This window comes from Oncorhynchus keta, unplaced genomic scaffold, assembly GCF_023373465.1.
Source record: "Oncorhynchus keta strain PuntledgeMale-10-30-2019 unplaced genomic scaffold, Oket_V2 Un_contig_1034_pilon_pilon, whole genome shotgun sequence".
Taxonomy (NCBI): domain Eukaryota; kingdom Metazoa; phylum Chordata; class Actinopteri; order Salmoniformes; family Salmonidae; genus Oncorhynchus; species Oncorhynchus keta.
The window spans coordinates 83,734-104,931 of record NW_026277072.1 but is presented as its reverse complement, the minus strand read 5'-3'; the positions used below and the strand labels follow the sequence as shown (position 1 = coordinate 104,931).

The window sequence follows — 21,198 nt, the reverse complement described above, 5'->3', positions numbered from 1 at the left end:
TTTGTGTCCAGTCCCTAGCCTATGAAGAACTACTCTGGTGACTGGATTACATTTAAACAACGTTGATTCAACCAGTTTGTCCAGTCCCTAGCCTATGAAGAACTACTCTGGTGATGGGATTACATTTAAACAACGTTGATTCAACCAGTTTGTGTCCAGTCCCTAGCCTATGAAGAACTACTCTGGTGACTGGATTACATTTAAACACAGTTGATTCAACCAGTTTGTGTCCAGTGGGCTCCCTTTATTCTCCTTTCACTGTCTTTCCCCCATCGTCTAAGAGGCATTGTTCTATGAAAATATAATATTCAATTGATTTCTAATAAAACACCATTTTATATCCACCACACTTAGATACTAGGTGTCGTTCTTGAATTTAGGTGTCATATTTTTTATTTGTTTTTATTGATGTAGGCAATATATTACATAATTGTGTTTCAATGTCTAGCATTCAAAATGATAGATATCTCTAAATCGCCCAGAACATGTCACGACACCGCTACACATCACCAGTAGGACAAACCAACCTGTTATCTCCCAGTAGTTTCTACAAGGCATACGAAAATGTGTTTTGTAGTATAAATGACTTATATACGTTTTCTTATTAAATAACTGTAAAAACAAAATACAAAATGTATTACTTGTCATGTTGTTCTCATTTTAAAAAGCTTTTACATGATGCCAAAGTCAAGGATCAGAATTTATCACCGCAATTCAAGAATGACCCATATAGACACAGTCCCATTGGCCACAATATGTAAAGATGCGTGAGTCACTTTAAAATGAACGCCCCCCCATTTCTCAAACGGTACAGTCTCGTTATACTCGGGAAGAGCCAGGACCTGTACAGTCCCGTTATACTCGGTCAGAGCTAGGAGCGTTACAATCCCGTTATACTCGGGTAGAGCGAGGCGCTCCGAATAGCGGTTTGAGGAATGAGGCGGAAAAGGCGAGGAGAACATGTACACAGGACTTGTCTAAACGCAAATGCTTTGATATGGAAGATGTGTTTGTTGCTGAGATGGTGGATTCCTGTACTATTCCTGACAGGTGGGTGATGAAGATGTATATAACTTTTACTGACTAACTAGCCAACCTAGCAGTGTAACAGGTTAATAAAACAACCTTATTATGTTGAGTTTTCTCCTCACTTCTTTTACTTTTAAGATGTTTGTGTTCTCGTCTCGAACCTGCCCTCGTTCTGATATTCTTGGTTGATGTTTTTTCCGTGTTTTTTGCACAGCAACTTTTTTTCAGGATTTACCAAAGGAAAACATTTCAGGAAAGAACGATACATTGTAGCCTTCAAAGAAAAAAAACGTAATTTACTTTCGAGTTACAGTCACGTAGGCCTACAGTACAAGACTTGTGTAGCCCGTAAACGATACAAAGTAACGGATTTGGAATGAAGACTATCCTGCCGTTTGATTTCAACATCACGAGGGATAGAAGCATGAGCTTTGTTGTGTGACTTGCTTGGTGCAGCGCAATGAAGGTAGCACTGGTCTGGCGGCTGTACACGGGCTTCTGTTGGTTCGATGGTACTCAGCCAAGTGTGAATAATGTGAAGGGAAGTTTATAGGTCACGGATTAGGAAGGACTGACTTCAATCAGTGTACAATAGCGTACATTGGAGTTGTAATATCCATTCATGAATTAATCAAATAATTACAGGTAAGTTTGAAAAAATGGTGTATTACAGATAGGGAATAATATTTTTTAATCGTTTAGTTTTTTAGAAATGATAAACCTATAGATTATAGATTCTATCCCTCAGTTCAAGTTGTCTAATGTAGGCTACAATACTCCTTTTTGATTATGTAGTTATATAGGGAAGTGTCGATTTGTAGATTTCTCCAGCTCTGTGTTTAAAATGTCCTCTTAGGTAGCAGGAGCTGTTGGAGGGACACCACAGGTCCTTAGACTAGCAGTAGGTGTTGGAGGGATACCACAGGTCCTTAGACTAGCAGCAGGTGTTTGAGGGATACCACAGGTTCTTAGACTAGCAGCAGGTGTTTGAGGGTCACCACGTCCTTAGACTAGCAGCAGGTGTTTGAGGGATACCACATCTTTAGACTAGCAGCAGGTGTTTGAGGGTCACCACGTCTTTAGACTAGCAGTAGGTGTTGGAGGGATACCACAGGTCCTTAGACTAGCAGCAGGTGTTTGAGGGTCACCACGTCTTTAGACTAGCAGCAGGTGTTTGAGGGTCACCACAGGTTCTTAGACTAGCAGTAGGTGTTTGAGGGTCACCACGTCTTTAGACTAGCAGCATGTGTTTGAGGGACACCACAGGTCCTTAGACTAGCAGTAGGTGTTTGAGGGTCACCACGTCTTTAGACTAGCAGCATGTGTTTGAGGGTCACCACAGGTCCATAGACTAGCAGTAGGTGTTTGAGGGACACCACACGTCTTTAGACTAGCAGCAGGTGTTTGAGGGTCACCACAGGTCCATAGACTAGCAGTAGGTGTTTGAGGGACACCACATGTCTTTAGACTAGCAGCAGGTGTTTGAGGGTCACCACAGGTCCATAGACTAGCAGTAGGTGTTTGAGGGACACCACATGTCTTTAGACTAGCAGCAGGTGTTTGAGGGTCACCACATGTCTTTAGACTAGCAGTAGGTGTTTGAGGGTCACCATAGGTCCTTAGACTAGCAGTAGGTGTTTGAGGGTCACCATAGGTCCTTAGACTAGCAGTAGGTGTTTGAGGGTCACCACATGTCTTTAGACTAGCAGCAGGTGTTTGAGGGATACCACAGGTCCATAGACTAGCAGCAGGTGTTTGAGGGACACCACATGTCTTTAGACTAGCAGTAGGTGTTTGAGGGTCACCACATGTCTTTAGACTAGCAGCAGGTGTTTGAGGGTCACCACATGTCTTTAGACTAGCAGCAGGTGTTTGAGGGTCACCACATGTCTTTAGACTAGCAGTAGGTGTTTGAGGGTCACCATAGGTCCTTAGACTAGCAGTAGGTGTTTGAGGGTCACCATAGGTCCTTAGACTAGCAGTAGGTGTTTGAGGGTCACCACATGTCTTTAGACTAGCAGCAGGTGTTTGAGGGATACCACAGGTTCTTAGACTAGCAGCAGGTGTTTGAGGGACACCACAGGTCTTTAGACTAGCAGCAGGTGTTGGAGGGATACCACAGGTCCATAGACTAGCAGCAGGTGTTTGAGGGACACCACATGTCTTTAGACTAGCAGCAGGTGTTTGAGGGATACCACAGGTTCTTAGACTAGCAGCAGGTGTTTGAGGGTCACCATAGGTCCTTAGACTAGCAGTAGGTGTTTGAGGGTCACCATAGGTCCTTAGACTAGCAGCAGGTGTTTGAGGGTCACCACATGTCTTTAGACTAGCAGCAGGTGTTTGAGGGTCACCACATGTCTTTAGACTAGCAGCAGGTGTTTGAGGGACACCATAGGTCCTTAGACTAGCAGCAGGTGTTTGAGGGTCACCATAGGTCCTTAGACTAGCAGCAGGTGTTTGAGGGACACCACAGGTCCTTAGACTAGCAGCAGGTGTTTGAGGGATACCACATGTCTTTAGACTAGCAGCAGGTGTTTGAGGGTCACCACGTCTTTAGACTAGCAGTAGGTGTTGGAGGGATACCACAGGTCCTTAGACTAGCAGTAGGTGTTGGAGGGATACCACAGGTCCTTAGACTAGCAGCAGGTGTTTGAGGGTCACCACATGTCTTTAGACTAGCAGCAGGTGTTTGAGGGTCACCACAGGTTCTTAGACTAGCAGTAGGTGTTTGAGGGTCACCACGTCTTTAGACTAGCAGCATGTGTTTGAGGGACACCACAGGTCCTTAGACTAGCAGTAGGTGTTTGAGGGTCACCACGTCTTTAGACTAGCAGCATGTGTTTGAGGGTCACCACAGGTCCATAGACTAGCAGTAGGTGTTTGAGGGACACCACACGTCTTTAGACTAGCAGCAGGTGTTTGAGGGTCACCACAGGTCCATAGACTAGCAGTAGGTGTTTGAGGGTCACCACAGGTCCTTAGACTAGCAGTAGGTGTTTGAGGGATACCACAGGTCCTTAGACTAGCAGCAGGTGTTTGAGGGACACCACATGTCTTTAGACTAGCAGCAGGTGTTTGAGGGATACCACAGGTTCTTAGACTAGCAGCAGGTGTTTGAGGGATACCACAGGTCCATAGACTAGCAGCAGGTGTTTGAGGGACACCACATGTCTTTAGACTAGCAGTAGGTGTTTGAGGGTCACCACATGTCTTTAGACTAGCAGCAGGTGTTTGAGGGTCACCACATGTCTTTAGACTAGCAGTAGGTGTTTGAGGGTCACCATAGGTCCTTAGACTAGCAGTAGGTGTTTGAGGGTCACCACATGTCTTTAGACTAGCAGTAGGTGTTTGAGGGACACCACAGGTCTTTAGACTAGCAGCAGGTGTTTGAGGGATACCACAGGTCCATAGACTAGCAGCAGGTGTTTGAGGGACACCACATGTCTTTAGACTAGCAGCAGGTGTTTGAGGGATACCACAGGTTCTTAGACTAGCAGCAGGTGTTTGAGGGTCACCATAGGTCCTTAGACTAGCAGTAGGTGTTTGAGGGTCACCACATGTCTTTAGACTAGCAGCAGGTGTTTGAGGGACACCACAGGTCTTTAGACTAGCAGTAGGTGTTGGAGGGATACCACAGGTCCTTAGACTAGCAGCAGGTGTTTGAGGGTCACCACATGTCTTTAGACTAGCAGCAGGTGTTTGAGGGTCACCACATGTCTTTAGACTAGCAGCAGGTGTTTGAGGGTCACCACATGTCTTTAGACTAGCAGCAGGTGTTTGAGGGACACCATAGGTCCTTAGACTAGCAGCAGGTGTTTGAGGGTCACCATAGGTCCTTAGACTAGCAGCAGGTGTTTGAGGGACACCACAGGTCTTTAGACTAGCAGCAGGTGTTTGAGGGTCACCATAGGTCCTTAGACTAGCAGCAGGTGTTTGAGGGTCACCACATGTCTTTAGACTAGCAGCAGGTGTTTGAGGGTCACCACATGTCTTTAGACTAGCAGCAGGTGTTTGAGGGTCACCACATGTCTTTAGACTAGCAGCAGGTGTTTGAGGGTCACCATAGGTCCTTAGACTAGCAGCAGGTGTTTGAGGGTCACCACATGTCTTTAGACTAGCAGCAGGTGTTTGAGGGTCACCACAGGTCAAAAGACTAGCAGCATGTGCAACTTTCAAACTACAAACAGCGTAAGGAACTGGTCTGAAGCGGACTTTTGCTCCCTGCCTCTCCTCTCCTCCCTTTCCCTCATCCTTTCTTTCCCTGCTCTCCTGAAGTGCTGTGGCCTGCAGTGTGAGGAATGTAGTTTACTACACACCAACCGATTTCCCCTGTGCCTCTCTCTCTCTCTCTCTCTCTCTCTCTCTCTCTCTCTCTCTCTTCTCTTTCTCCCTCCTCTCTCTACACTATTTCCCTCTCTACCATCTCTCTCTCTGTCATGTAATCTCTCTCTCGCTCTGTGTGTGTCTGAAACAACTCAGCTCCTCTCCCCTCTAAACCCTCCCGTAGACCCCTCCTGTAGACTCGGTAGAGCTCTTCTGTAGACTCTGCAGGGCATAATTGAAGATGAACTAATAAAATAAACCACCCCTGTCCCTGATCCCCTCCTGAGGTGGTTTCCCTGGAAACTAATAAAGCCTGTGTTCCGAGTAGCTCTCAATCCTCTGAAAGACCCTACTGACTTTCCTGTTGTTTCCCTTTCTGCTGCTGGGAATGTTATGGCAATGTTATGGGAATGTTCTAGTAATGTTATGGCAATGTTATGGGAATGTTGTAGTAATGTTATGGGAATGTTCTAGTAATGTTTTTGGAATGTTCTAGTAATGTTATGGGAATGTTCTAGTAATGTTATGGGAATGTTCTAGTGATGTTATGGGAATGTTCTAGTAATGTTACGGGAATGTTCTAGTAATGTTACGGGAATGTTCTAGTAATGTTTTGGGAATGTTCTAGTAATGTTACGGGAATGTTCCAGTAATGTTATGGGAATGTTCTAGTAATGTTTTGGGAATGTTCTAGTAATGTTATGGGAATGTTCTAGTAATGTTATGGGAATGTTCTAGTAATGTTATGGGAATGTTATTGCAATGTTATGGGAATGTTATGGGAATGTTCTAGTAATTTTTTCGGAATGTTCTAGTATGGTTATGGGAATGTTCTAGTAATGTTATGGGAATGTTCTAGTAATGTTACTGGAGTGTTCTAGTAATGTTTTGGGAATGTTCTAGTAATGTTATGGGAATGTTCTAGTAATGTTATGGAAATGTTCTAGTAATGTTTTGGGAATGTTCTAGTAATGTTTTGGGAATGTTCTAGTAATGTTTTGGGAATGTTCTAGTAATGTTATGGGAATGTTCTAGTAATGTTTTGGAAACTGTTACTGGTTTATTGCTGGCTCATCCAGAAATTAACTGTTTCATGAAGTGGTTTGGAGAATGTGACAACTCTACTGTCCAACACACACACACACACACACACACACACACACACACACACACACACACACACACACACACACACACACACACACACACACACACACACACACACACACACACACACACACACACACACACACACACACACACACACACACACACACACACACACAAATTAACGCTCGCACACAAACACACATACTAATTAACGCTCGCTCCCACACACCCATACACACACACAAACACACACACAGGACATGATTAAATGAAGCTACCCATCCCCCATCCCCCATCTCCCATCCCCCATCCCCCATCTCTCTGCTCACTGTTCCATTTCAGACCACACTGGTCACTGACCTCACCTCCCACTGCCTTTTCAGAGAAACACCACACACACACACACACACACACACATTTAGCAGACACAGATGTTTTTAGGCGTGTGTGTTTTCAGTTCATCACCTGCTGATTGACTGGACTGTCCAGCTGTGTTGTCAAGCTCCTGCTCATGAGATCTGTCGGGTTCAGAGCTTATTAACCAACTGTGTTTGAACTAGTCTAGTCACCACAACACTATTTGTCCCCTGAGCTTGATCCTAGACATGAACTCTGAGAGCTAACGCTAGTCTTCAGGTTCCTCATCATGAACCACTGAACCACCTCTGCTACATTCTGTTCAGAATCATATCAGCTGAACTCAGTGAGTCAGATACAGACAGAGTGAATCAGGTTCCTCATCATGAACCACTGAACCACCTCTGCTACATTCTGTTCAGAATCGTATCAAATAAACTCAGTGAATCATTGTTACTGTAATTGAATTATGCCAATGTGTTTTCATTAATTGAAAACCCTTAATCTATTTTATGAGAATTTGTAAGATTCTTGTTTGCATAAAATAGACGTAGACCAGCCATTTCAATAATAGGTAACAGAATTGATTCTCGGAGCGAGCTGCCACGTAACCACGAGCAACAGTTTATATACAATAACATTATGTCATTTCATTGCTCCTAAAATGAATCTCCTCCTCCAGACCGGGTCAAAGGGAACTTTAAAAGTTCGTTCTGAGCTCATTCTGAGTTCATTCTCCCCTAGCACATACACAGGACACACAACACAACTGAATTAACTTTTTGACTCCTCACCATTATCGATCACCACTTGGCTGACAGTTCTAATTAACAAAAAACCTAGGAATGCACTCACTTCCTTATCTAAAACACCCCAGAGCTCAGTTTGGTCAGTTCAACCACAGGTTAACTACCATATCTGTTTACTTAATCCACAAACCCTTTCTTTCTTCCTAGTTGGAATGGTGTTCATTAACTTTAATTACTCCTTGTCCGTGTCACACAATCCCTTCTTATGAACTCATATTGTTAATCAGATATAATAAAACAGAGTATAAGTTTACTTAGTAACAGTTCTATTTGAAATGGGGATATTGTTTATTAATTTATTCATAATAATTCTAACAAGCAGATACAGACAGAGTGAATCAGCTGTTTTTATGTTTTTAGGCTTTGAGACTGTGGTCATAGTGACCACTTGTGTTAAGTGTGGGGGGATTTACTCCATCACCACACTGGTAAACCCGGGTAACTGGTATTTAAAATGAAAGATTACCACACCAGCAACATATAATTCTGTTCAGATTGCCTATTAAAATTACAGTCTGCTCTACTGCAGAAATGCTGTTTGTTCGTCCCAAATGGTACCCTATTCCCTACATAGTGCACTACTTTTGAGACATATGGGCCCATGGGACACAGACCGTGTTCAATTGTACAGACAGCAATTGAATTGGAACAGATCCTGAGAAACTCTGATTTCTCTTTCTGAGGTTCATGAAAACCTTTCAGTAGCCTCGGCCCCAGCCTGGGCCTGACACTAACCGTACAGATACCTGTTGAGGATGAAACCACCTCTGCTCCTCTTTCCCAAACAAGGAGACAAGTAGATTTCAGCTGTCCCATCAAGTCCCTTATCCAAGTAGACATAGTTAACATAGTCTAGGAGAAATGAAGGCTCTACTTCTGACTAGCCCAGTTCCAGCCTCAGAACCTCATGTCACAGGTGGGAAACATCCTGAGGGCGATACTGATAATGACGTCGCACGCAGGGCCACCTCATCACGAGAGCACGAGTCCAACTCACCTCCACTACACGCAGTCAGTGTCACGCCCTGGCCATAGAGAGGCTCTGCGCTCCAGACCTCCGGTGCGCCTCCACGGTCCAGTGTGTCCTGCGCTGGCTCTACACACTATGCGTCCAGTGCGCCGTCATAGCCCAGTGCGTCCTGTGACAGCTCTCCACACTCACTGAGCTAAAGTGGGTGTCCAGCCGGGATGCGTTGTGGCAGCTCCATGTACCAGGCTTCCAGTACGTCTCCTCAGTCCGGTGAGACCTGGTCCAGCTCCACGTACAAAGCCTCCAGTGATGATCCATGGCACGAAGCCTCCAGTGATGATCCATGGCACAAAGCCTCCAGCGTTGATCCGCAGTCCGGACCTCCAGCGACGGTCCCCAGTCCGGAGCCTGCAGCGACGGTCCCCAGTCCGGCTGCAGCGACGGTCCCCAGTCCGGAGCCTGCAGCGACGGTCCCCAGTCCGGAGCCTGCAGCGACGGTCCCCAGTCCGGAGCCTGCAGCGACGGTCCCCAGTCCGGAGCCTGCAGCGACGGTCCCCAGTCCGGAGCCTGCAGCGACGGTCCCCAGTCCGGAGCCTGCAGCGACGGTCCCCAGTCCGGAGCCTGCAGCGACGGTCCCCAGTCCGGACCTCCAGCGACGGTCCCCAGTCTGGAGCCTGCAGCGACGGTCCCCAATCCGGAGCCTGCAGCGACGGTCCCCAGTCCGGAGCCTGCAGCGACGGTCCCCAGTCCGGAGCCTGCAGCGACGGTCCCCAATCCGGAGCCTGCAGCGACGGTCCCCAGTCCGGAGCCTGCAGCGACGGTCCCCAGTCCGGAGCCTGCAGCGACGGTCCCCAGTCTGGAGCCTGCAGCGACGGTCCCCAGTCCGGAGCCTGCAGCGACGGTCCCCAGTCCGGAGCCTGCAGCGACGGTCCCCAGTCCGGAGCCTGCAGCGACGGTCCCCAGTCCGGAGCCTGCAGCGACGGTCCCCAGTCCGGAGCCTGCAGCGACGGTCCCCAGTCCGGAGCCTCCAGCGATCATCTGCGGCCCGGTTCCTCCAGTGAAGGTCCATGCACCAGGGCCGCCACAAAAGCGGAGGGATCTGCGGGCGGAGGGGGATCTACATCCCGCACCGGAGCCACCGCCATAAGGGATGCCCACCCGGACCCTCCCCTTCAGAGGCAGGTTTTGCGGCCGGAGTCCGCACCTTTGGGGGTACTGTCACGCCCTGGTATTAGATAGGCTTTTATTCTCTATTTTATTTAGGCCAGGGTGTGACTAGGGTGGGCATTCTACTTTCATTATTTCTATGTTTTCTATTTCTTTGTTTGTGGCCGAGTGTGGTTCCCAATCAGAGGCAGCTGTCTATCGTTGTCTCTGATTGGGAATCATACTTAGGTAGCCTTTTTCCCCACCTGTGTTTTGTGGGTAGTTATTTTCTGTTTAGTGTATGTTCACCTGACAGAACTGTTTCATTTTTTTCACTTTGTTATTTTGTTCGAGTGTTTTTGAGTAATAAAGAATCATGAACACTTACCACGCTGCGTTTTGGTCCATGCCTTTCGACGACAGACGTTACAGTCAGACTAGCCTACTCTAGCTCTATTTCACGTTGATGGTAACAGTAAGGTTGTATTTAACTGTGTTTTAGGAGCTTTGTGAGGCTGGAGGTGAACATTCACTAGATGATGTAATTACCGGTTGGTCTGAAGTGCTGGTCTCGTGGTGAATGTAGGAGGGCGGACAGGGCCACACTGCTGATCTGGGGATTTCTCTCTATATGTCAGTTCACAGTGACACTGCCAGCTAGCCAGGTCCCAGATCTGTTTGTGCTAAGATGTCATCTCCTTGAAATGGCAATTAGTGACTCCTCTGTCTGTCTGTCTGTCTGTCTGTCTGTCTGTCTGTCTGTCTGTCTGTCTGTCTGTCTGTCTGTCTGTCTGTCTGTCTGTCTGTGTGTGCGTGTCTCTCTCTCTCTCCACCAGATCTCCCATCAAGCTCAGCCATCCAGGTCTCCTCTCGTGAAGACAAGAAGTATGCCACGCTGTTCCAGTCGGTGGTCCTGCCGTGTCAATACTCCAGCATGTCCACCCAGACGCCTGTGATCCAATGGTGGTACAAGTCTTACTGCCGCGACCGCACCCGCGACGCCTTCAGCTTCCCGGAGGGCCTGGGGGTAAGGGGCTCCTCGTCCCATCTAGACTGCTCCGATTCTAGCCGCACCGTCCGCGTGGTGGCCTCCGTCACCGGATCCTCCATCACCCTGGCCGAGCACTACAAGGGCAGAGATATTACTATCATCAACAGTAAGTCATGGCACCCAATACTACTGTTGTTGATGATGCTATTACATCAGGAGGACTAGTTGTCCAGGGAGGCTGGTCAGGTCCTCTAGATAAAAGACATGTCACTAGTGTTGTTGATGATGCTATTACATCAGGAGGACTAGTTGTCCAGGGAGGCTGGTCAGGTCCTCTAGATAAAAGACATGTCACTAGTGTTGTTGATGATGCTATTACATCAGGAGGACTAGTTGTCCAGAGAGGCTGGTCAGGTCCTCTAGATAAAAGACATGTCACTAGTGTTGTTGATGATGCTATTACATCAGGAGGACTAGTTGTCCAGGGAGGCTGGTCAGGTCCTCTAGATAAAAGACATGTCACTAGTGTTGTTGATGATGCTATTACATCAGGAGGACTAGATGTCCAGGGAGGCTGGTCAGGTCCTCTAGATAAAAGACATGTCACTAGTGTTGTTGATGATGTTATTACATCAGGAGGACTAGATGTCCAGGGAGGCTGGTCAGGTCCTCTAGATAAAAGACATGTCACTAGTGTTGTTGATGATGTTATTACATCAGGAGGACTAGATGTCCAGGGAGGCTGGTCAGGTCCTCTAGATAAAAGACATGTCACTAGTGTTGTTGATGATGCTATTACATCAGGAGGACTAGTTGTCCAGGGAGGCTGGTCAGGTCCTCTAGATAAAAGACATGTCACTAGTGTTGTTGATGATGCTATTACATCAGGAGGACTAGTTGTCCAGGGAGGCTGGTCAGGTCCTCTAGATAAAAGACATGTCACTAGTGTTGTTGATGATGCTATTACATCAGGAGGACTAGATGTCCAGGGAGGCTGGTCAGGTCCTCTAGATAAAAGACATGTCACTAGTGTTGTTGATGATGCTATTACATCAGGAGGACTAGTTGTCCAGGGAGGCTGGTCAGGTCCAGCAGATCAAAATAAAGATCATAAAGGTCACAGGTGGTTGAGGTCACAGGCAGGTCACAAGGCTGCCTCTCTTCTCAATTCCATAACACACACGTTGACATGCACCCACCCACATGCGTGTTGTGAGGTCCTCTGAAGAGACACTAAGAGGGTGTTGTGGAGGACAGGCAGGGTGATGAATAGGAAGAGACGTGATAGTCCGGCGTCCCATTGTGACATAGCTACGTGGGGGACGCACAGCCCGAACACGCACCTCCCCACAATCCCCAGCCAACGCGGCTCCACGTTCTCGTCCTCTATGCGTTTTAATGTGTTGACAGTTGGAGAAATCGCTTGAGCCACGCTAAGAATTCAAAGTATGAAAGTCAACGGTCCGACATTCTAGAACACTGCTGTGTGTACACATACACCTTTTGGACTCTGATAGCCGCTTTAGACTCAGGCATCGATGAGCAGACAGGGAAAGAGAGTGAGAGAGAAAGATAGAGATGGATAGAGTAAGAGGGAGAGGAGAGAGAGAGAGGCGGAGAGGGAGACAGAGAGAGGGGCGGAGAGAGAGAGAGCGAGGGGTGGAGAGAGAGAGAGAGAGAGAGAGCTGCAGAGAGAGAGAGAGCGAGGGGTGGAGAGAGAGCTGCAGAGAGAGAGAGAGAGAGAGAGAGAGAGAGAGAGAGAGGAAATGGACCTGCAAGTGGACTCCAGATTTATTGAGCTGTAAATCAGGGATAAGAATCAACCCTCTCTTCTCCTGTGACCAGATGGACAAAAGAGGATTTTTTTCCCACATTGCTGTGCTTTAATGTTGTGCTCTCGCTCACACCTTGTTCTCTCTCTCTCTCTCTCTCTCTCTCTCTCTCTCTCTCTCTCTCTCTCTCTCTCTCTCTCTCTCTCTCTCTCTCCATCATTCTCTCTCTCTCTCTCTCTGTTCTCTCTCCATCTTTCTCTCTCTCTCTCTCTCTCTCTCTCTCTCTCTCTCTCTCTCTCTCTCTCTCTCTCTCTCTCTCTCTGTTCTCTCTCTCTGTTCTCTCTCCATCTTTCCCTCTCTGTCTCTCTCTGATGTGAGGCTCTTTAAAAGGAGCTCTCTCTGTTCTCTCTCTCCATCTGTCTCTCTCTGATGTGGGGCACTTCAAAAGGAGCTCTCTCTCTCTGTCTGTTCACTGTGAAGTCAGCCTTAATGGTTTGGCTCCTCTGGTGAACCCTGGAGTGGGCACAAACACATTGAACTTCCTACCCTGTTCCAAGAATCTGTGGAGTAAGGATGGGTGGGGGGGGTGGAGGAGGAGGGGATGGAGGGGGGATGGAGGGGGGATGGAGGAGGGGATGGAGGAGGGGATGGGGGATGGAGGGGGGATGGAGGAGGGGATGGGGGGGTGGAGGAGGGGATGGAGGAGGGGATGGGGGGATGGAGGAGGGGATGGGGGGGATGGGAGGATGGAGGAGGGGATGGGGGATGGAGGGATGGAGGGGGATGGAGGGATGGGGGGATGGGGGATGTAGGAGGGGATGGGGGATGGGAGGGGATGGGGGATGGAGGAGGGGATGGGGGGGGGGATGGGGGATGGAGGAGGGGATGGGGGATGGAGGAGGGGATGGAGGGGAGGATGGAGGGATGGGGGGGGGGGGATGGGGGGGGGGATGGAGGAGGGGATGGGGGGATGGAGGAGGGGATGGAGGAGGGGATGGGGGAGGGGATGGAGGAGGGGATGGAGGAGGGGATGGAGGGATGGAGGGGGGGATGAAGGGATGGGGGGGGGGGGGGGATGGAGGAGGGGGTGGAGGGATGGAGGGGGGGATGGGGGGTGGGGGGATATACACATCAATATACACTATACACATCAATATACACTATATACACATCAATATACACTATACACATCAAGATACACATCAATATACACTACACACGTCAATATGCACTATACACATCAATATACACTATACACATCAATATACACTATACACATCAATATACACATCAATATGCACTATACACATTAATATACACATCAATATACACTATACACATCAATATACACTATACACATCAATATACACATCAATATGCACTATACACATTAATATACACATCAATATACACTATACACATCAATATACACTACACACATCAATACACACATCAATATACGCACAGAGTGATATCCAGAGTGATCTGCAGAGTGATCTCCAGAGTGATCTGCAGAGTGATCTCCAGAGTGATCTCCAGAGTGATCTGCAGAGTGATATCCAGAGTGATCTGCAGAGTGATCTCCAGAGTGATCTGCAGAGTGATCTCCAGAGTGATCTCCAGAGTGATCTGCAGAGTGATATCCAGAGTGATCTCCAGAGTGATCTGCAGAGTGATCTGCAGAGTGATATCCAGAGTGATCTGCAAAGTGATCTGCAAAGTGATCTGCAGAGTGATCTGCAGAGTGATCTGCAGAGTGATATCCAGAGTGATCTGCAGAGTGATCTGCAGAGTGATATCCAGAGTGATCTCCAGAGTGATCTGCAGAGTGATATTCAGAGTGATCTGCAGAGTGATCTGCAAAGTGATCTCCAGAGTGATCCTCCCTGAGACTGTGTCTGGTATCTCATACGTCTGTAAGTTGACATGGAGGTAAGGTACAGCGGAGGTTTATGCAGAAGGGATTTATAAACAAAAAGAGTGCAGTGTGTCGATCTACGAGACTTCAAAGAGGCCCAGACTTCTTTCTGATACAGAATGCATGTACATGTACAATACATGTACTGAACCTATTGTCCATAATAAAGTGTAGTGCAATATTATAAACTGCACCAAATGGGTTCAATACAGTGGCATGTTAATAGATATCCACTAAAACTCTTTTCTGGTTGTCCATAGGATTTGAGACTTGCAGTCTCCTAACCCACAGCCCCACCTCTAGCCCGACCCCCAACAGGAAAGGCTGTTCATTATGCTTGTCTCTTCCTGTCCCTTAAATAGGTCTGTTTACATGTCCGCCTCACAATGGATTGACTGGTCTGCTGAAAGATTCCCTCCACAGAGTCCTCGCCTCCTTTACTGTTTATCACAACTCCTCCGTGGACTGTGTCAGACACAATGTTCCCTCCTCCCCCTAACTGGCCAAAACAAACCTGTTTCTCCGTTCCTCCTTGTCCTTGACAATCTTGATATTTATATTCTCAGTTGAAACCCGAGGTGACATATTTGAGACTTCACATGGGAAGTTAAGGAATGTTGTAAGGTAGTTTTACAGAGTGATGTTTGACAGAGTGACGTGTTAGATGTGATGTTTGACAAAGTGATGTTTGACAGAGTGCTGTTTGACAGAGTGATGTTTGACAGAGTGATGTTTGACAGAGTGATGAGTTAATGTGCTGTTTGACAGAGTGATGTTTGACAGAGTGATGAGTTAGATGTGCTGTTTGACAGAGTGATGAGTTAGATGTGATGTTTGACAGAGTGATGAGTTAGATGTGATATTTGACAGAGTACTGTTTGACAAAGTGATGTTTGACAAAGTGATGTTTGACAAAGTGATGTTTGACAAAGTGATGTTTGACAGAGTGCTGTTTGACAGAGTGATGTTTGACAGAGTGATGAGTTAGATGTGATGTTTGACAGAGTGATGAGTTAGATGTGATGTTTGACAGAGTGATGAGTTAGATGTGCTGTTTGACAGAGTGATGAGTTAGATGTGCTGTTTGACAGAGTGATGAGTTAGATGTGATGTTTGACAGAGTGATGAGTTAGATGTGATGTTTGACAGAGTGATGTTTGACAGAGTGATGTGTTAGATGTGATGTTTGACAAAGTGTGGTTTGAAAGAGTGATGTTTGACAGAGTGATGAGTTAGATGTGATGTTTGACAGAGTGATGAGTTAGATGTGATGTTTGACAGAGTGATGTTTGACAGAGTACTGTTTGACAGAGTGATGTTTGACAGAGTGATGAGTTAGATGTGCTGTTTGACAGAGTGATGAGTTAGATGTGATGTTTGACAGAGTGATGAGTTAGATGTGATATTTGACAGAGTGATGTTTGACAGAGTGATGTGTTAGATGTGATGTTTGACAGAGTGATGTTTGACAGAGTGATGTGTTAGATGTGATGTTTGACAAAGTGTGGTTTGACAGAGTGATGTTTGACAGAGTGATGAGTTAGATGTGATGTTTGACAGAGTGATGTTTGACAGAGTGATGTGTTAGATGTGATGTTTGACAAAGTGTGGTTTGACAGAGTGATGTTTGACAAAGTGATGTTTGACAAAGTGATGTTTGACAGAGTGATGAGTTAGATGTGCTGTTTAACAGAGTGATGTGTTAGATGTGATATTTGACAGAGTGATGAGTTAATGTGCTGTTTGACAGAGTGATGTTTGACAGAGTGATGTGTTAGATGTGATGTTTGACAGAGTGATGTTTGACAGAGTGATGTGTTAGATGTGATGTTTGACAGAGTGATGTTTGACAGAGTGATGTTTGACAGAGTGATGTGTTAGATGTGATGTTTGACAGAGTGATGTTTGACAGAGTGATGTTTGACAGAGTGATGTTTGACAGAGTGATGTGTTAGATGTGATGTTTGACAGAGTGATGAGTTAATGTGCTGTTTGACAGAGTGATGTTTGACAGAGTGATGTTTGACAGAGTGATGTTTTAGATGTGATGTTTGACAGAGTGATGTTTGACAGAGTGATGTGTTAGATGTGATGTTTGACAGAGTGATGTTTGACAGAAGGATGTTTAACAGAGTGATGTGATACTTCTTTTCTTTTAATATCTTCTGTCTTCCTCCCCCTCCCTCTCTCCAGAGGCTGACCTGCGTATCGGGGAGCTCCAGTGGGGAGACAGTGGGGTTTACCTGTGTAAGGTGATCATCTCTGACGACCTCGAGGGCAGGAATGAGGCCCCTGTGGAGCTTCTGGTGTTGGGTGAGTCCTCAACTCCCCTTCTCAGCCCTACCCTCTCCTCCCTACAACCCTCCATCTCTCCCAGTCATCTACCACCCTCCCTCTGACGTACTGTCAGGTTGATCTCTCCAGTCATCTACCACCCTGCCTCTGACCTACTGTCAGGTTGATCTCTCCCAGTCATCTACCACCCTGCCTCTGACCTACTGTCAGGTTGATCTCTCCAGTCGTCTACCACACTGCCTCTGACCTACTGTCAGGTTGATCTCTCCAGTCGTCTACCACCCTGCCTCTGACCTACTGTCAGGTTGATCTCTCCCAGTCTGACATCTACCACCCTGCCTCTGACCTACTGTCAGGTTGATCTCTCCAGTCGTCTACCACCCTCCCTCTGACCTACTGTCAGGTTGATCTCTCCCAGTCTGACATCTACCACCCTGCCTCTGACCTACTGCCAGGTTGATCTCTCCCAGTCATCTACCACCCTGCCTCTGACCTACTGCCAGGTTGATCTCTCCCAGTCATCTACCACCCTCCCTCTGACCAACTGTCAGGTTGATCTCTCCCAGTCATCTACCACCCTCCCTCTGACCTACTGTCAGGTTGATCTCTCCAGTCGTCTACCACCCTGCCTCTGACCTACTGCCAGGTTGCTAGGCAGTAGTCACTCCTGTTATGTAACCAGGCTCCGTTAGTCGTTAGCTAAGGAACATCTATCAATGGGAACAATAGTGGCCCATCATCTAGTGTAGACATGTACAGGACTGAGTACTGTTGGGACAATAGTAGCCCATCATCTAGTGTAGAGATGTACAGAACTGAGTACTGTTGGGACAATAGTACCTCATCATCTAGTGTAGACATGTACAGGACTGAGTACTGTTGGGACAATAGTAGCCCATCATCTAGTGTAGAGATGTACAGGACTGAGTACTGTTGGGACAATAGTATCCCATCATCTAGTGTAGAGATATACAGGACTGAGTACTGTTGGGACAATAGTATCCCATCATCTAGTATAGACATGTACAGGACTGAGTACTGTTGGGGACAATAGTATCCCATCATCTAGTGTAGACATGTACAGGACTGAGTACTGTTGGGACAATAGTATCCCATCATCTAGTGTAGAGATGTACAGGACTGAGTACTGTTGGGACAATAGTATGCCATCATCTAGTGTAGAGATGTACAGGACTGAGTACTGTTGGGACAATAGTATCCCATCATATAGTGTAGGGATGTACAGGACTGAGTACTGTTGGGACAATAGTACCCCATCATCTAGTGTAGAGATGTACAGGACTGAGTACTGTTGGGACAATAGTAGCCCATCATCTAGTGTAGAGATGTACAGGACTGAGTACTGTTGGGACAATAGTATCCCATCATCTAGTGTAGAGATGTACAGGACTGAGTACTGTTGGGACAATAGTAGCTCATCATCTAGTGTAGAGATGTACAGGACTGAGTACTGTTGGGACAATAGTAGCTCATCATCTAGTGTAGAGATGTACAGGACTGAGTACTGTTGGGACAATAGTATCCCATCATCTAGTGTAGATGTACAGGACTGAGTACTGTTGGGACAATAGTAGCTCATCATCTAGTGTAGAGATGTACAGGACTGAGTACTGTTGGGACAATAGTATCCCATCATCTAGTGTAGAGATGTACAGGACTGAGTACTGTTGGGACAATAGTATCCCATCATCTAGTGTAGATGTACAGGACTGAGTACTGTTGGGACAATAGTAGCTCATCATCTAGTGTAGACATGTACAGGACTGAGTACTGTTGGGACAATAGTATCCCATCATCTAGTGTAGACATGTACAGGACTGAGTACTGTTGAGACAATAGTATCCCATCATCTAGTGTAGAGATGTACAGGACTGAGTACTGTTGGGACAATAGTATTCCATCATCTAGTGTAGAGATGTACAGGACTGAGTACTGTTGGGACAATAGTATCCCATCATCTAGTGTAGAGATGTACAGGACTGAGTACTGTTGGGACAATAGTATCCCATCATCTAGTATAGACATGTACAGGACTGAGTACTGTTGGGACAATAGTATCCCATCATCTAGTGTAGAGATGTACAGGACTGAGTACTGTGTGGACAATAGTATCCCATCCTCTAGTGTAGATATGTACAGGACTGAGTACTGTTGGGACAATAGTATCCCATCATCTAGTGTAGATGTACAGGACTGAGTACTGTTGGGACAATAGTATCCCATCATCTAGTGTAGAGATGTACAGGACTGAGTACTGTTGGGACAATAGTATCCCATCATCTAGTGTAGAGATGTACAGGACTGAGTACTGTTGGGACAATAGTATCCCATCATCTAGTGTAGACATGTACAGGACTGAGTACTGTTGGGACAATAGTAGCCCATCATCTAGTGTAGAGATGTACAGGACTGAGTACTGTTGGGGAAAATAGTAGCCCATCATCTAGTGTAGAGATGTACAGGACTGAGTACTGTTGGGACAATAGTATCCCATCATCTAGTGTAGAGATGTACAGGACTGAGTACTGTTGGGACAATAGTATCCCATCATCTAGTGTAGAGATGTACAGGACTGAGTACTGTTGGGACAATAGTAGCCCATCATCTAGTGTAGAGATGTACAGGACTGAGTACTGTTGGGACAATAGTACCTCATCATCTAGTGTAGAGATGTACAGGACTGAGTACTGTTGGGACAATAGTATCCCATCATCTAGTGTAGACATGTACAGGACTGAGTACTGTTGGGACAATAGTACCCCATCATCTAGTGTAGAGATGTACAGGACTGAGTACTGTTGGGACAATAGTATCCCATCATCTAGTGTAGACATGTACAGGACTGAGTACTGTTGGGACAATAGTATCCCATCCTCTAGTGTAGAGATGTACAGGACTGAGTACTGTTGGGACAATAGTATCCCATCCTCTAGTGTAGAGATATACAGGACTGAGTACTGTTGGGACAATAGTAGCCCATCATCTAGTGTAGAGATGTACAGGACTGAGTACTGTTGGGACAATAGTACCTCATCATCTAGTGTAGATGTACAGGACTGAGTACTGTTGAGACAATAGTATCCCATCATCTAGTGTAGACATGTACAGGACTGAGTACTGTTGGGACAATAGTATCCCATCATCTAGTGTAGAGATATACAGGACTGAGTACTGTTGGGACAATAGTATCCCATCCTCTAGTGTAGAGATGTACAGGACTGAGTACTGTTGGGACAATAGTAGCCCATCATCTAGTGTAGAGATGTACAGGACTGAGTACTGTTGGGACAATAGTATGCCATCATCTAGTGTAGAGATGTACAGGACTGAGTACTGTTGGGACAATAGTATCCCATCATCTAGTGTAGACATGTACAGGACTGAGTACTGTTGGGACAATAGTATCCCATCATCTAGTGTAGACATGTACAGGACTGAGTACTGTTGGGGACAATAGTATCCCATCATCTAGTGTAGAGATGTACAGGACTGAGTACTGTTGGGACAATAGTAGCTCATCATCTAGTGTAGAGATGTACAGGACTGAGTACTGTTGGGACAATAGTATCCCATCATCTAGTGTAGATGTACAGGACTGAGTACTGTTGGGACAATAGTATCCCATCCTCTAGTGTAGAGATGTACAGGACTGAGTACTGTTGGGGAGGTGCCTGTTGGCTAGTGGGATAGGTCAGTCTGTGCCCACTCAGTGTAGTGTGTTGTAATGCTAATGCCTTTCCTGTGTGATATACTGTCTGTTAGCTGGCAAGGTACAACTTGCTTCCTTAGCATGAAAAGCAAGTGTCTGTTTGAGTGAATCCTGTGTTGGTGTGTGTGTGTGTGTGTGTGTGTGTGTGTGTGTGTGTGTGTGTGTGTGTGTGTGTGTGTGTGTGTGTGTGTGTGTGTGTGTGTGTGTGTGTGTGTGTGTGTGTGTGTGTGTGTGTGTGTGTGTGTGTGTGTGTGTGTGTGTGCATTCATGCGTGTTCACGTATATTTATGTGTTGTTGCTCAACAATGGTGGCCTCACATCCCTGAGTGCGGTAACTAGCGTCGCCATGGTGACGCTCTGCTTGAGAGAGAGACCTTTTATTTATCTCTATAACACACTACAGTCCAGAGTCTCTGTAACACACTACAGCCCAGTAGAACCACCCACTCAGCACTAAGTCCAGAGTCTCTGTAACACACTACAGTCCAGTAGAACCACCCACTCAGCACTAAGTCCAGAGTCTCTATAACACACTACAGTCCAGTAGAACCACCCACTCAGCACTAAGTCCAGAGTCTCTATAACACACTACAGTCCAGTAGAACCACCCACTCAGCACTAAGTCCAGAGTCTCTATAACACACTACAGTCCAGAGTCTCTGTAACACACTACAGCCCAGTAGAACCACCCACTCAGCACTAAGTCCAGAGTCTCTATAACACACTACAGTCCAGTAGAACCACCCAC

General features: G+C 46.5%; 1 protein-coding gene and 1 long non-coding RNA gene across 10 annotated transcripts in view; both read left to right on the top strand.

Moving 5' to 3' along the window:
• Window positions 1-830: 830 nt before the first annotated feature.
• LOC118380752 (immunoglobulin-like domain-containing receptor 2) overlaps window positions 831-21,198 on the top strand; it is a 49,329-nt gene continuing 28,961 nt past the window's right edge. For all 4 annotated transcript variants that reach the window (XM_052500314.1, XM_052500315.1, XM_052500312.1 and 1 more), the window contains exons 1-3: window positions 831-1,050; window positions 10,581-10,901; window positions 16,619-16,738. In XM_052500314.1, coding sequence (XP_052356274.1) covers window positions 936-1,050; window positions 10,581-10,901; window positions 16,619-16,738 — 556 coding nt within the window. In that variant the 5' untranslated portion in view covers window positions 831-935. The remainder of the gene's footprint in view (window positions 1,051-10,580; window positions 10,902-16,618; window positions 16,739-21,198) is intronic.
• LOC127916958 (uncharacterized) lies at window positions 3,276-5,126 on the top strand. Of its 6 annotated transcripts, XR_008096731.1 has the most exons (5): window positions 3,276-3,482; window positions 3,522-3,541; window positions 3,618-3,675; window positions 3,984-4,022; window positions 4,842-4,889. It is a non-coding gene; the product is annotated as an uncharacterized LOC127916958 (long non-coding RNA). The 6 variants fall into 6 exon arrangements; XR_008096727.1 differs by lacking the exon at window positions 4,842-4,889 and adding an exon at window positions 5,076-5,126 and having other exon boundaries at window positions 3,276-3,541; XR_008096728.1 differs by lacking the exon at window positions 4,842-4,889 and adding an exon at window positions 4,920-4,970 and having other exon boundaries at window positions 3,276-3,541.